At 38.0% G+C, this 14,256-nt stretch overlaps 1 protein-coding gene across 4 annotated transcripts in view; it reads left to right on the top strand.

Annotated features, from left to right (window-relative positions):
* The window catches only part of whrna (whirlin a), a 38,776-nt gene extending 25,247 nt beyond the window's left edge, over nucleotides 1-13,529 (top strand). For 3 of the 4 annotated variants that reach the window (XM_077737872.1, XM_077737873.1, XM_077737875.1), the window contains exons 6-12: nucleotides 4,244-4,456; nucleotides 4,530-4,751; nucleotides 5,620-5,694; nucleotides 6,547-7,123; nucleotides 7,925-8,091; nucleotides 8,934-9,056; nucleotides 12,732-13,529. In XM_077737872.1, coding sequence (XP_077593998.1) covers nucleotides 4,244-4,456; nucleotides 4,530-4,751; nucleotides 5,620-5,694; nucleotides 6,547-7,123; nucleotides 7,925-8,091; nucleotides 8,934-9,056; nucleotides 12,732-12,914 — 1,560 coding nt within the window. In that variant the 3' untranslated portion in view covers nucleotides 12,915-13,529. The remainder of the gene's footprint in view (nucleotides 1-4,243; nucleotides 4,457-4,529; nucleotides 4,752-5,619; nucleotides 5,695-6,546; nucleotides 7,124-7,924; nucleotides 8,092-8,933; nucleotides 9,057-12,731) is intronic. The other variant, XM_077737874.1, reaches the window with a different exon arrangement.
* The last annotated feature ends 727 nt before the right edge of the window (nucleotides 13,530-14,256 follow it).

Here is a 14,256-nt window from a genome sequence, read left to right as displayed (position 1 = left end):
CTCCTACACCTTTACTTAGTCTATAAAATAAATGGGGACTGTCTTCCAGCAGTCTACTGAAGTCAACATCACTTAAAAAATGGAAAATAAAATAATGTTTATGCTACTGGTAACAAAATAAAGTGTCCCACAAGTATAAAAAATAAATAAATTTAATCGTGACCTTAATGAATATGACATTTACAATGACATGTATCTAACATAGCTATTTCAGGACCACGGCTAGCGATAAAATTGCTCCATTGGAAGACATTGTTGCCTCATTATGTACTTTACTCAGTGCGTCAAGTGTACTAAACTGTTGTCAAATCTGTTTGCCTTTATCTTTTTGCACTCCAGTTTGTGTGCACAGCTGACTTTCAGTACATTTGCACTGTGATATTTCAAGGGAACTCTAAAAGCGTAGTGCAGTGACGCATACTGTATTCAACGCCATGTTATTCCATTTGGAGTTTACAGCTAAGTGCCAGACTGCAATACTATGGCACACTTAAAAACTTTAAATTATACCCAGTGATGAATGAGTTCAGCTTGAGAACTGCATCAAGGGATGTAGTGTTTCCAAATGTTGCCCTTTGAGTATCTCAGGGTATAAAAATGAGCTGTGAGGAAGAGTTTGGACTAAATAAATATGTTGAGATGACACGATGAGAGTTTTAATGTGTAAAAATAAGATCAAAATCTCATCACTATTTAATAAAAATTAAAAAGTGTGTGTATATAGAAGGTAGGACCACTTAGAGGTAAAACCTCCACTGCTGAATATTCTAATACTATTCTCTAATTGGGTGATTTGTAAATCATTTTTAGCTTTCTTTCTTGTACTACAATAAAGCCTTATTTTATCTTCTTCTCAGCTGGTGCCTTTTGGATATCTCTGATCATATCACATGTCATTCTGCATGTCTAGCCCACACTTCTCTTTGAGTATTCTTTCTCTTTCTGGCTTGTTATCATCACCCTGAAGCCAAATAGCGTGATGAAGCTACTTATTTACAGATAGGTCACAATTCTTTGCTCAGTTATTCATTCTGATCTGATGCATTTTGGGTTTAACTTGATAGGGGATTACCAAAAAAGGAATGAATAGTGAACAAATTCATTTGGATTACTTTATATGGAAATGTTTGTGGAATGTCTAAATGGGGATATATAAATATTTGTATGATCAATTCATTGTGTTCTCCAGATTTCAATATATGCCACTAGAAAGTAAATTCTACCTGGCAGGACCTTTTGCAACCTCATTGTCTTTTAACTTGAAATTCTGATCAGCAAACTGACTCTGCAGCTTGTAATTTTAATTCTCTATGCATGAACGAGTAGGGAAGTTGTCTTGATAAACGGCATCCATCTTTTGTGAAGACTGAAACATTGCTAGCAAGTCCACACTTTCATCTCAAAGCACTCTCATTAGTCTAGGCCAACGGCAGAACATTATAGCTTGCACTGCGATTAAATCAGAACGGTCCCCGAGAGCAATAAAAACATCCTGTAATGTCATCAATTCGTCTTTATTTGACGTTTTGCTTGAGTAGAGTTACTGAGAAAATGTATCACTTGTATCTTTTGATTGCAAAGGTGTTTTTCAGATCACACTGCGATATATATTGAGACATCATTAAGGAAGCTTTTGATGAACATTAAGTTGGTCTTTTGAACATTTAATGACATTGATTTCAGGTTATTTAATGGTACTAATGCACTGTTCAATTGTTGGATCTCAAAGTTGTGCAGAAAAATGCTAAATGTTGGCTGGAGAGGTCCAATTATTTTAAAATGGGAGGATTGGCAGTGATTTTTACTGGTTTTGTATCAATATGATTGTAGGACTGTCAGACTGTTGAGTATATATTACCTTTATGGATCTGTTGTGGTTAGAGCCTTGGCCTCACAGTTCTGGGGTCGTAGGTTGGATTCCAGGTCGGTGCGCACTATGTGGAGTTTTCGTATTCTCCCCGGGGTTGCATGGGTTTTCTTTGGGTACTCCAGTTTTGCTCCCTGTTGCTCTTGTTGATGAGCTTTTTTTGGAAGCAAAGCCCTTCAAAGAGCCACGAAATCAATTTAGCAAGGTGAGTCCTTCCGTGTAATATCTGCTTAGTGTTTTGAATAAGATCCACGACTACCATATGGCCCTCTCGTGTCATGAACCGCTGCCAACTATTGGCTTGTCCTCTGCATAAAGCCTTTCAATAGACTATTGTGAGCTATATTTAAGCATCGGTGAAAATGATGTAGGCCTACAGTATGCCCTGCGGGATTGGTACTGTGATTCGACAGTAAAAAAAATTATGGGGTCTGTCTCATAACTCTTGATTAATACACTTTCTTCTGGTTCTTGTGCTCTTCGTGTAGTAGGTCAGGTTCTATCTGGGTCAACGTTGATCCGGCTTTATCGAATTTGCTCTCTTATCGATTGGAAGGTTGAACGTTGGGGCGTGTGTTGTTGGCGGCGATAACGGGTAAGCGTCAAGCTCATCTGGCATTTGAAGAATCCAATGAAAGAATGAGAAGACGGACTGGAAAGGTTCAGCAAATTAGTCACTGTTTCTGGATCTTCCTCAACTGTGAAATGCGTTCTTGCATAGAATGTCCTCCCGAGTGTGAGCATCATTAATGCAGTTGAAAGGCGACCAATTTTATTAGCTCGTTCAAGTGCCAATCTGTCCCATAATAGGACAGCGAGAGACATTTTGGCTGTTCAAATGCCTCGTGTAGTCCCAAGGGTTGACTCCCAGGCGTCCTTCAGTGAAATAGTCGCAGGGAAAGTATGGATAGAGTATTTTTTTTTGGAGCTAGATGTGATTAGGATTCAAGAAAGGTATTGGCAGAGTTCACCTTGGTCATTAAAGAGTTGCTACCTGAAAGCCAGACTTTTCAACAGACACTTGCCATAATACAGACTGATGATTGAAAATGCAAAGACCGAGACTAGGCAAATGGGAGTCTGACTCTTCTCTAATGTTTCTGACCGGTACGTGAAGCTCAGCACTTTGAAGTCGGGTCTCATATTCAAGGGTTAGACATATAAATGATGCATGGAAATCACAAACATGAGTGGAAATACATTTTGCTTGGCAAATTGATTTGATTTGAATTGGAGTGTATGTTTTATTTAAATAGATGAGGGTTAGAAAAGATATTTTATTACTCAGAAACCATGTAAATGTTGGATTTTTGCTAGATTTCCAGTGTTACCATTGTTTTTTTATCCCTACTGACAAATCTAGACATTTAAGTAAATTGTTAATATGCTGTTAAATAATACAATTCAATGTACAATCACTGTAAACTGAATGTTATGCTTAAATCTCCATATTCATCGTAGGAAGTGAGAACAAACAAGAGGCAGATGCAAGCATTAATATGCACTGCTCATCAATTTCTATAGTGATAAAATCCTGTGATTGACGGTTAGACTAGCTTGGATAGCTATAAAAGCTGTCGTCTGCCCACACGTGTTGAGAACGATCTCAGTGTCCTCCTGTAAGCTTTACTGCAGATTTATCACTGCATGATGATTGTGGATGATGTTAGGACAGCAGGAGGTGGATAATTTATACATATGGGAAGAGATAACTGGCAGTTTTTGGGGTATTTTAAGTAGGATGTCATCTTTATCGGGCCATATTTTTGTTTTGAATGTAACTCTCTACTTTTTACTACTGTGTCTTTAGCTTTTGGCCTTCTTTCCTCCTGGGGCATTTTGTCCTTATTTTTCTTACATAAAACACCAACAAATGTAATGTCTTGGAGAACAAGTTGGACACAAAGATCCAAAATGTTAAACTGTAAGAGTCAAAAAGCCACACTATGCATTGACAAGCCAGAATAAACATACACACACACACAAAAACTAAGAATTAAAATCACATTATTCACCAAAACACTTTCTTCCTCTTACTTATAATCAGTTTTAATGTGCCTAATGAATTTGAGTGTGTTTTTAGAGAAAATAATAAATAAGAGAAATATGAAACAAGGCAAAGAGCCACACTATATACAAAATATGATAAGATGCAAAGCGCCTCATTCATTTTGTTCCTCAGCCTAAATCTGTCATCTCCATCTTGGTTGCCATTCCCTCAAAATCCTATCCATCACATCCTATTCCATATCTATATATTCCCTACACTACTTCACTCAACTTTCCACTTTATTTCCTTAACCCTTTACACATTTTTAAATGCATTTTTTTCCTATTTTAAATGATGCAGTGGTAAATATTTGCATATGTCTCCAGTCTGGTTTTTACAAGGGAGTGGCTGGATCCCAGGTGACATTGTCCAGTTTGGTAAACCAATCCAGAGCGATGTTAGAAGAGCAAGCACGTCACCTTCTGACTGAATCGGAACGGCAAACTATGGGATACTACTTGGAAGAATACCGGGATAATCACATTGGCGTTGAGCAGTTAGTCATGGCGCTCTTTGAGTTGCTCAATACACATGCAAAGGTGAGCCATGATGTCAAGAATTATGAATAATAGCAAGGTTTAATGGACTCTACCATTTTTTTTCTTGTTGCAGTTTTCTCTACTGTCAGAAGTACGAGGTCTGGTCACCCCACAAGACCTGGAACGCTTTGATGGGATGGTCTTACGCCGAGAAATCCAGGCTCTCAAAGCCAGACAGGGTACAGCGGGAGAAGCCACGCTCCAAGCGGACACTTTATCCATGGTGTCGTATCCTGACACGTTGACTTCATCTACAGCTAGCTTCATGACCAACACCACTTTAAGCTCCGCCCGGGTAAGTCTTGTAAAGTTATAGTCTTTCAATGGTTTGTGTGTGTGTGGAGAGCTTGATTAAGGATACAGTATTTGAAAAGATGTATTTTTTCCCTTTACGTTTACTGTATAACTAACCAGGAAAGGCTGCTCTGGCTGGTTGATATGATGGAGGTATGAGTAATTTTTGAAAGGGTTGACGATAAGGAGTGGTTCAATTCCCTGTGGGCAGAGATTAGGAAAAAAGACAAAAAGAAACACTTTTCTTTGTTACATTTTTTCTTCCTAGACAAATATATGGAATTCATTTGAACATTATTTTAATGAAAGGATTTGTAGTATCTGATTTTTGTGCTTTTAATCTCCAAAGGCTTTTTTCCCCAATTATTTCCTCTAATTTAAAAGCATAATATGAATTTGTTTGCAATTTATATGTAATCTCCAATTATTGTGACTACCAAGAAGAATCTAATGCAGTTTTTCACTGAGTCATGTTCAGTTAAAAATGATTTTTTGGGGGGTTTTGCAGTGTTGTTTTTCTCTGCTGTGGTTGCCTTTTTTTAATACAGCGAATAATGTCAAGAAACAGCATTTTTCAGAAAATCGTGGCATAAAAAAAACATTTTTTATGTGTTATTTACTGAAATCTCAAATCCTCCTTCACACAAAGTTGCGTGTATTTTTCTGTGTGTGCATAGTTGGAAGCATGCCTTCTTTTTTTTGAAAATCTTCCCACTGTAAATCAAATTTTCCATTTGTTTTGGGATGAATACACATCTGTGTGACATCTACTCACATGCTGTTGTGCTCTTGATGTTCACATTTGGCCTTTTTTCTACTTACTGTGTATCTTCTTTGCCCTCATCCTTTTGATTTTTCTTCTCTTTTAGAATGACAGCGTGGTGGATACTAATCAGGAAGATCCTTTGGAAAGTCTGAACACACTACTAGCTGACATCTCTCTGGTGAGCCCTGCGGCATGTTGCACAAAACATGAGTTCGGTCCGATAAACGGGGATGGCGTACCAAGGAGAAGGGAAGACGGAATTTGCAAAAAGGGAAGTTAAGCCATTGTAGAAATGGATGAGGTTAGTGGTGAAATCTGACCTGCAGGCTTTGCTAGATTTGAGTTTTTTTCAGTGCAGGAAAAGGATTTTGCACCAAAGCCAGGTAGAAACTGGTCTTATTTATTGAATGGAAAAAGGTGAGCAAAGGCCAATGATAATAGTCCACTCTTCTGGCGACGTATTTATCTCAACAGGGGGTTGAAAAGCAAGTGTAGAGGGAAAAAAAAGCTATTAGTCAGTCAATATTCTTAGCTGCCTACTTCTCAATCCATTCTTGATTTTTCTATTGTCAATGTTTTTTTTTTACCACTCATTTAAGTTCTCAGTTTCACTCATCTCTTTCATGCCATCCAAGTATGTGTCAATCAATTTCAACTTAATACGTGTTGAGGGATAAACTCAATCGTCAAAGTTGACAGGGACAGAATTCAATCTGTGGATTGGACGTCTATGAGAATTTGGATTACTACATCTTAAGCGTTAAGTAGTCTGGTTACTGTATTTTCAAGACTATAAGGCGCATTTAAAAGTCTTAAATTTTCTCCAAAATAGACAGGGCGCCTTATAATCCAGTGTGCTTTATATATGGAAAACAATTAAATTGACGGTGCGCCTTTAAATGTGGTGCGTCTTATAGTCGTGAAAATACAGTAAATATTGTCTTCTAACATGCAGTCTGTCCTTCCCACATCCCTAATCTATTATGGTAAAAACCTATATATCTATATATAAAATATGCTCTCACTTCAGGATGACGTACAGTCCACCACAGCAGACTCTCCCCCCTCCTTCAAACCTCCACCCCCAACAGGGGTGCAGAGGCGCAAGAGTAGAAGAGATCAGCTCACCAAATGTCCCTCGTCCGAATCCGCACACTCTGACTTGCACTTCACAGCACCCGCTCGCTCCAACCACTACAAAAAGCCAGTTCGAACCGCCTCCTCGCCATCACTACATCCCAAACAAGATCCTCCCACTCCGCCTACCCGGGACTATGCGGCGATCCGGAAGACCGAACTCTTGGCACCCTCCAAGAGTGGACAAAAAAATGCCAGTCATTTGTCCAAGGTCACACAACAACAACAACAACGGATTGGCCCTTTCCCACGCGTTCAGTCCCCAAGTCGGGGTGGCGGCGTCTCAGCCAGATTGCCGCCTCCGCCCTTGCTTCCCGCCCCTGGTCCACCACCCTCGCTTCCTTTTAAGCCAGCCACATTGTCCAAAGTCCCTTCTCCAGGCTCTAAGCAACAGTTTGTTACGGTGGAAGTTCACAGACCCAACGGGGAACCGGACGTCAATGAGGTGCGCCCGCTGCCACATGCTAGAGGTGAGAAATGGAGGTCAAATTTAAGTACGTTTTTACTTCACAATACGTTTAAATCGTCACACTGAAATGGATTAGATGGGAGACAAACTAAGTGGTCTTCAGATCTGGCAAAGATCATCTGAGGGTATTTTTATTCATGATTTTATGCATTACATACATTTTTTTGTACATATAAGGCATTTGCACATGTGAGCAAGCAAATTTGCATCGCTTTATTGGCCAAAACAAAAACTGTAGAGTTTGAATTACAATTACATTTGCATAAAAGGTGGACTTAAATCTAAATCTACCTTGGACTTAGGCTAAAATTAGTTCTGTGTAGGTGCTGAATTAACATTTTTGGAGAAAGAAACATTAGTGTTTTGGTTTCTTTGTTTTTACATTACACATTCAACATTGTTAGCAATGACACGCCCTCTTTTTTTGGTCTTGGTAAAAGCACATTTGTCATACAGATTGTGTCCTGGCTATTATTAAATTGTCATTAAGTTGTGCGTCGTGTTTGTAGCAAACACAAAGCCAAACAAATGCAAGATAAATGTCTTTTTACATGAATTATATCAACATAACATTTTCCTAGATCTGTCACAGTCACAAATATTAGGTTGAAATATACAAAAAGACTATTTTCATCCACTTTTTTTGCACACCACATCCCATCCGTCCTTTTAGAAATAAGAGAGTGGATTTTTTAATGCAAATTAAAAATTCAAAGCATTTGAATGGGGGGACTTAAAGCACCCATTTAGCGCCGAGCGAATTAAAAGTGCTGATATAGCGTGTGCCTGCTCCCCCCCTTAGGTGGCGCCCTGTCTCAGCTGTCAGACAGTGGTCAGACTCTCAGTGAGGACAGCGGTGTGGACATAGCTGAGTCAGGACACATCAACAAAGACAGCAACTCCCATTCCTCATGCACACGACACCCTCAAGACAGCCAGGGGGGCGGGGGGGACCACCCCACCAAACCGGTGAGGGTGTACTTTTAAACAGCTGTGGGCCCTACATGAATGAATGAGTGTATTCATAAATGAGGGATGGTCTACTTGAGCTCTACCTTTGTGAGGACCAATTGAACTGATTTTAAAGTATGTTATTATGCAAAGTTTGAGCCTAAAAAGGAGCCATGTTATGTTTGACTGAGGGTCCTCCGCCTCCCCCGCCTCGTTGATGTAACGCGAGGTAATAGATGGAAGCGCCGGTGGGCTTCTGTCGCACTCGCACGGAGCTATTTTAAGAACAGGCTTTTGTCGCACGCAGTCCAGTGAGTCGATATTTTCGCAAATAAGCCGTCAATTCTATGGCAAATTCAATTGTGTGAGAGTTTTGATATGGTGAGGTGGTCATTTAGGTTCTTTTACAGATTTAAATGGAGTCATGAGGCTTGTTTTCAATTGGATTAGAAGGGGGAAAGTATTTCGCTGTTGGTTCTCATAAATGTACGAGTATAGGTCCATGTGGAACATTTTCTCCCTCTTTAGTTTTCCTTGGAATTATCCATGAATTTTATTTATTCACCCAATGTTCCATTCTTTTATTCCATTCACAATGGCAGCATAGTGAGGGAGTTCAATCTATAATTAGGACATCGTTATGGGATAGGGAAACAATTGACATACTGTCAATATAAATATTTGCATTCTGGGAGGGAAGCAATTGTATGCATGTGTTGGGGTAGAAACAACAACTTGGAGAAATATGTCTGTCAATCAGTTGTCAGGTTTGTCAAATTTGAGGCTTGCAGATGTCTAGAATTTTAGGCATGATTACCAATTGCAAAAAAATAGATATTTATATCTCTGCATGATTTCAGCCAGGTCTGTTGGAGCCCACTTCCACGCTAGTGAGGGTAGCCAAGAGCGCCAGTACATTGGGAATCGCCATCGAGGGAGGAGCCAACACTCGGCAGCCATTGCCACGAATTGTCACCATACAGGTAAGCTTGGTTGATGTCATCCTGCCATTGATAACTGTTATAAGTACATTGGCACATTTTAGATGTAGATTTTACACAGGTTAATAGCATGTAACTGTATTTAATTGCAATACTAGATATCCAAATAATAGAAACCATGAAGGCAGACTGAAATCTGTATTAAGGTTTACAGCACTTGCAACTTAAAATATTAATTTGTACACTAGACTAACTAAAATAGTAAAAACTTTGTTTGAAATGACAGTGTATGTCTTCTAAGTGTAGACAAGAAGTCAATGGATTTGCTTCTGGCTATAACATGCAGAATTTTAAGCTTTTAAAGTAAGATCAGGCAGTAGCTAACAACATTTTTCAATGCTGTCTACTGGCCTTCTTTCTAGTGATTGGAATATTTAAAAAAAAAAATACTGATTGCAACACAGTGGAAGAAAAGACGCCAAATCAGCACAAGGTTTTTCAGCCTAGGTTTGAATGATAGAGGAAGTATGCTTTTAATATAGGACTGAAGTTTGAGCATGGAAGGAGGAGGAAGAAGAGGTCAGGTGGTGTGGGTGGTTGCAGATTTTCATATCAACAAACAACCACTGAGAAATGCGACTCTAGCTGACATTTATCATCTAGAAATATTGTGCAATGCTTACTTTGCGGACTAATTGGAGGTGCTTGGTCATGGTTTGCTTCTTAATTGTGCTGTAGATGACTTTTTTTACCGCCTTAGATTTATTAACTGTTTCTATTTTGCAGTAAAATATGCACAAGACTAAACTTACAAAGTATAAATGCCCACAAGGCTGATTTATGTTAAATGGTCCAATTACTGAGTTGTTAATTTGTAGTCTTAACATATCTCAAAACGCCTCAGAAAATGAATTTTCTACCAGCTAACTCTATTTCCAAGGCGACATCTTTAAACAATAGCGGCGCGGTGCTTTCGTTGTTATTTGAAGCCGTTAATATCATGGCCGCCTTGAGGTAAGCCATTTCCAAGCTAGGAAAAGTCACATTTTATAACTCTTACCTGGGGAAAGGTGACTTGGTGTTATTAGACCCTTGAGCAAGGCGTGCAAACTGATTGTTTCCCCAAGCATCAGCATGATAAACTGGTTTTAGAAAAGGCAACAAATGGGGTAGAAGGGAAAAAAAACATTCATTTTCTTTCTGGCTGTCCAAGGGCCATGGCTTTTCCATCCAGGGGACAGATGACAGTATCAAATCCCAGCCGGTACACCCTATTATTCTGTCTCCAATGTATAACAGAGTCATTTTGATGTAGCACACTTTTTGGCTTGTGTGTTATTTCTCCCTGGCCAACATGGTGCTTAGTGGACGGCAGGCGTTATCTCTCCAAATCAGCAGTTCTCAAGTGCCCGTTATCACTGCAGACTTTCAATCACGATGACTGAACGCTCTACCAGCAACCCGTAATTGTCGCAGGCTTTGATACTAAATAACACATAATAATGTTATTGTAACGGTAGAATGATCTTGGCGTGGAAGTTGTCTTAGTTACGTTAGTAAGGTCAAGTTGGAGTCATATTAAACATGCGTTAAGAAAGAGAAATATCTGAAAATGTTTTGATACACATCAACAATGATTTTGTTTTATTGCTGTAGTTAAATTGGAGCTAATGGTGTTAAACGCCTGACCAGTCTTTTGGTCGCCGGGCAAATGTACTTAATATTAAACATTACTTAAATATTAGACAGTACTTGGATGTTAAACAGTACTTAGATATTAAACAGTACTTAGATATTAAAAAGTACTTAGATATTAAACAGTACTTAGATATGAAACAGTACTTAGATATTAAACAGTACTTGGATATTAAACAGTACTTGGATATATACAGTACTTGGATATTATACAGTACTTGGATATTAAACAGTACTTGGATATTAAACAGTACATAGATATTTAAACAGTACTTGGATATTAAACAGTACTTAGATATTTAAACAGTACTTGGATATTAAACAGTACTTAGATATTTAAACAGTACTTGGATATTAAACGGTACTTAGATATTTAAACAGTACTTAGATATTAAACAGTACTTAGATATTAAACTCTCTTTGAGCACCGTTTAAACGTATTCATAATTTTGGGTTAAATCGATGGTCGGCTTTTGAATTGAATCTTGTATAGCAACCGTCCTAAAAATCAATAGTATTATAACATAATGAAATATTTTTGCCTCATCTCAAAAGCCCCAAGATGCGTTTACTAGTATGTCTTCAAAAAAAAGGTACTTTGGTGTCTGTGTGCCTTTGCTTGCCATTTCATTATTCAAATCATGTGGTGAACAAATGTGACATTTGTTTTACGAGCGCAGCTGCTAAATAAGGTGGACTCTTTCACTTGCAGCCCATTTATTCACTGCAGTGAAACCAAGTACTTTTGCCGTCGTGTCGCATGGTTCAATAACATAATACTAATCATTTGCACAAGTGATTGACCATGAAATACATCTGCCAAAGAAAAAGATAATCGAAACTTAATGGATAACATTGTGAGAGGACAAAACATTATGTAATTATTAGCTCGCTTAATTGCAAAATTGGAATTTTGAACAGACGCCAACACAATGACCTTAAATATATCATGAAAATCATATTTATATAATCACATGGGCAGTAAATGAGATAAATAAACATAAAAAAACAGCCACTTTAAACACATTTTATTTCTTTGCCGCAATTGTGTGACACATTCAAAGGAATGTGATGTGTTAAGTGATCAAAGGTTGCTGCCATAAGAAAAAAAATGATAAAAAAATGATTCTGTATTCTGACTTTGCCCTACTTTGGGGTAGGTATATCCACATTTTGGCAGAGCATGCTTAAACATGAAATCAAAATGCAAATTTGCGTGACTCAGCCCTGCCAAACTTGACAGTAATAAATCTCAGTGACAGTGCCTTCACGCTCTCGGACGAGAAAGATGGACAAATATATGCTGCATTCAAGTCCAAGGGGCAAACTGGGACATAAGAGCCTGGAGGGACTTCAGGTGTTGATTTAGTTTGAAACAAAAGGCTGGTGAAAACACAGAACTATTTTTGGAACGCTGAATAAATCGCATTGTTATATACTAGGGATGTCAGACTAATATTTAGATTTATAGTATGACTTCTAGTTTTTTAAATATAAGTATTATCTTAATATGATACATAATGAGCTGTTTTGTAATGAAATGTAGCAAATAACATGAGATTTTCCATAGCAAAAGACAAATTACACACCTTTAATAGTGTGAGAAAGCTAGGTAATGAAATCAGATAATATCGAGCAATCAAGGAAATTAAGTCCAAAGGATAAGAGATAGAACAAATAGAGAGTGACATATTGATTCAGTGAAAACCTTCGTTAAACCTTGCTAGTTGAATTGGAATGCAATATGGGCTTCATCAGTGTGACCATTTCCACTTGGAAATCCCAAAATGGGTTATTCATCATTATTGAACTATCATTTCACAAGAATTGCTGACATATTCATTATAAATGTGTGGGAAAGTACACATTTGAATGACCACACTCTAGTAATCGATAGTTGTTGTTGTTTTAGGCCTTACAAATGTCTATTTATACCAAAAAATCTTTAAACTACTACCAAGACATGATCAATATTTGAAAAATAATGGGATTTAATTCTTTCTTTGTCTTTCTTTCTTTAAGAGGGGCGGTTCTGCTCACAATTGCGGTCAGCTAAAGGTGGGTCAGGTGATTCTGGAGGTAAACGGGGTTTCCTTGAGGGGCCGTGAACACAAGGACGCCGCACGCCTCATTGCCGAGGCCTTCAAGACCAAAGAAAGGGACTATGTGGACTTTTTGGTGACAGAGTTCAATGTAGCACTATAGCTGAGTGACAGATTCAAGGACGCAAAAAGGGAGGACCTTTTCATTTAAAAAAAAATGGCACAAAGTTAAGCGGCGGACTTGAAGGAAAAGTCACCATGGATGACATAACATCAATTCTAGCGCGCTTCTTTTCAACATGTTACCTCTCCGCTGTGAGACCTTAACAAGGCGTGCATAACCTACTCCATTTTACTTTCTTTAAATTCAATTGGGCTCCATTTCATTTCTATTGGAACTTCTGGAATACAATTTCTTTAGTATTGTTTTTTTTAGTTTAGAGTCCATTTCTAACTTGAGTTTTTTTCACCATTGATCCAAATTGGCTTGAGTCTGGATTTATATATTGCAAAGTTGAATAAATATAGATGTATATAGTCTATACTGTACAAAGATCTATATGAAATATGAGTTGATTGAGAGGTTAATCAACTTATACACATATAATCAAAAGTTAGAAATCGGAGCAGTGCATATTTTTATTTATTTTTTTGTCTTGATTTAAAGGGATGGACAACACCTGTATCAGGAATAATGTTTAATTCATTGGGAAAACATGTTTTATTCTGAGAAAAATATTTCTAGAAGTTAGTTTTTATGACTGCAGTACTATTTTGTTCAACAAAATGTCCGTACAAGACCTTTCACCCGGCTGTCTGTATTCAAGTCCAATCAGTGTTAATGGCTGCTCTTTGGTTATTTTAGCAGATGTTGTCTGTCCCTTTTAAGCATGGAATGAATGAACATTTTCCCATCTACCATTGCATTATCCCATGCAGGTTGACAGGAACTGCATGGTGGGAGGTAGCTGAAGAGAGACCCCCGCAAGCAACATGTAAACCCTCAAAAAGCCAGCAGGTTTGAATCTAGAACAATCTTCTTTGAGGCCACTGCCTAAGCCACTTTTGCATAATGCACCGTATGCTTTGGCAGTGGCTTGAAAATCTCTATCTAATATTGTGGCCTTTATGGAAGTAGATGATTAAAATCCCTTTTTAATGATCACTCCTAACGGCATACACAAATAAGGCAGTTGATAATGAAAATGCGTAGAACTTGAATGTGGTCATTTGCTCGATGGGGGATTATTTCTCACTCGGTGTTTTCTTCTGCTTAACAACTTTGATTTTAATTTCCAAGTCCTTCAGAAATTAAAGTCAGTGATCCATTCACAAACTGTGAAAACAACACATTAACTAAAAAAATAATCATAAAATTGAAAAAATCACCCTTCCATTTAAATACTAGCGATTTACAGTAATCCCTTGAATATCGTGGTTAATGTAGACCAAACATGTCCGCGATAAACGAAAAAAATACAGTAGGACAACCAGTTTTTATAATC

This window comes from Stigmatopora nigra, chromosome 17 (genome assembly GCF_051989575.1).
Source record: "Stigmatopora nigra isolate UIUO_SnigA chromosome 17, RoL_Snig_1.1, whole genome shotgun sequence".
Taxonomy (NCBI): Eukaryota; Metazoa; Chordata; class Actinopteri; order Syngnathiformes; family Syngnathidae; genus Stigmatopora; species Stigmatopora nigra.
The sequence above is the reverse complement of the archived record's forward strand: the minus strand, read 5'-3'. Positions and strand labels throughout refer to the sequence as shown.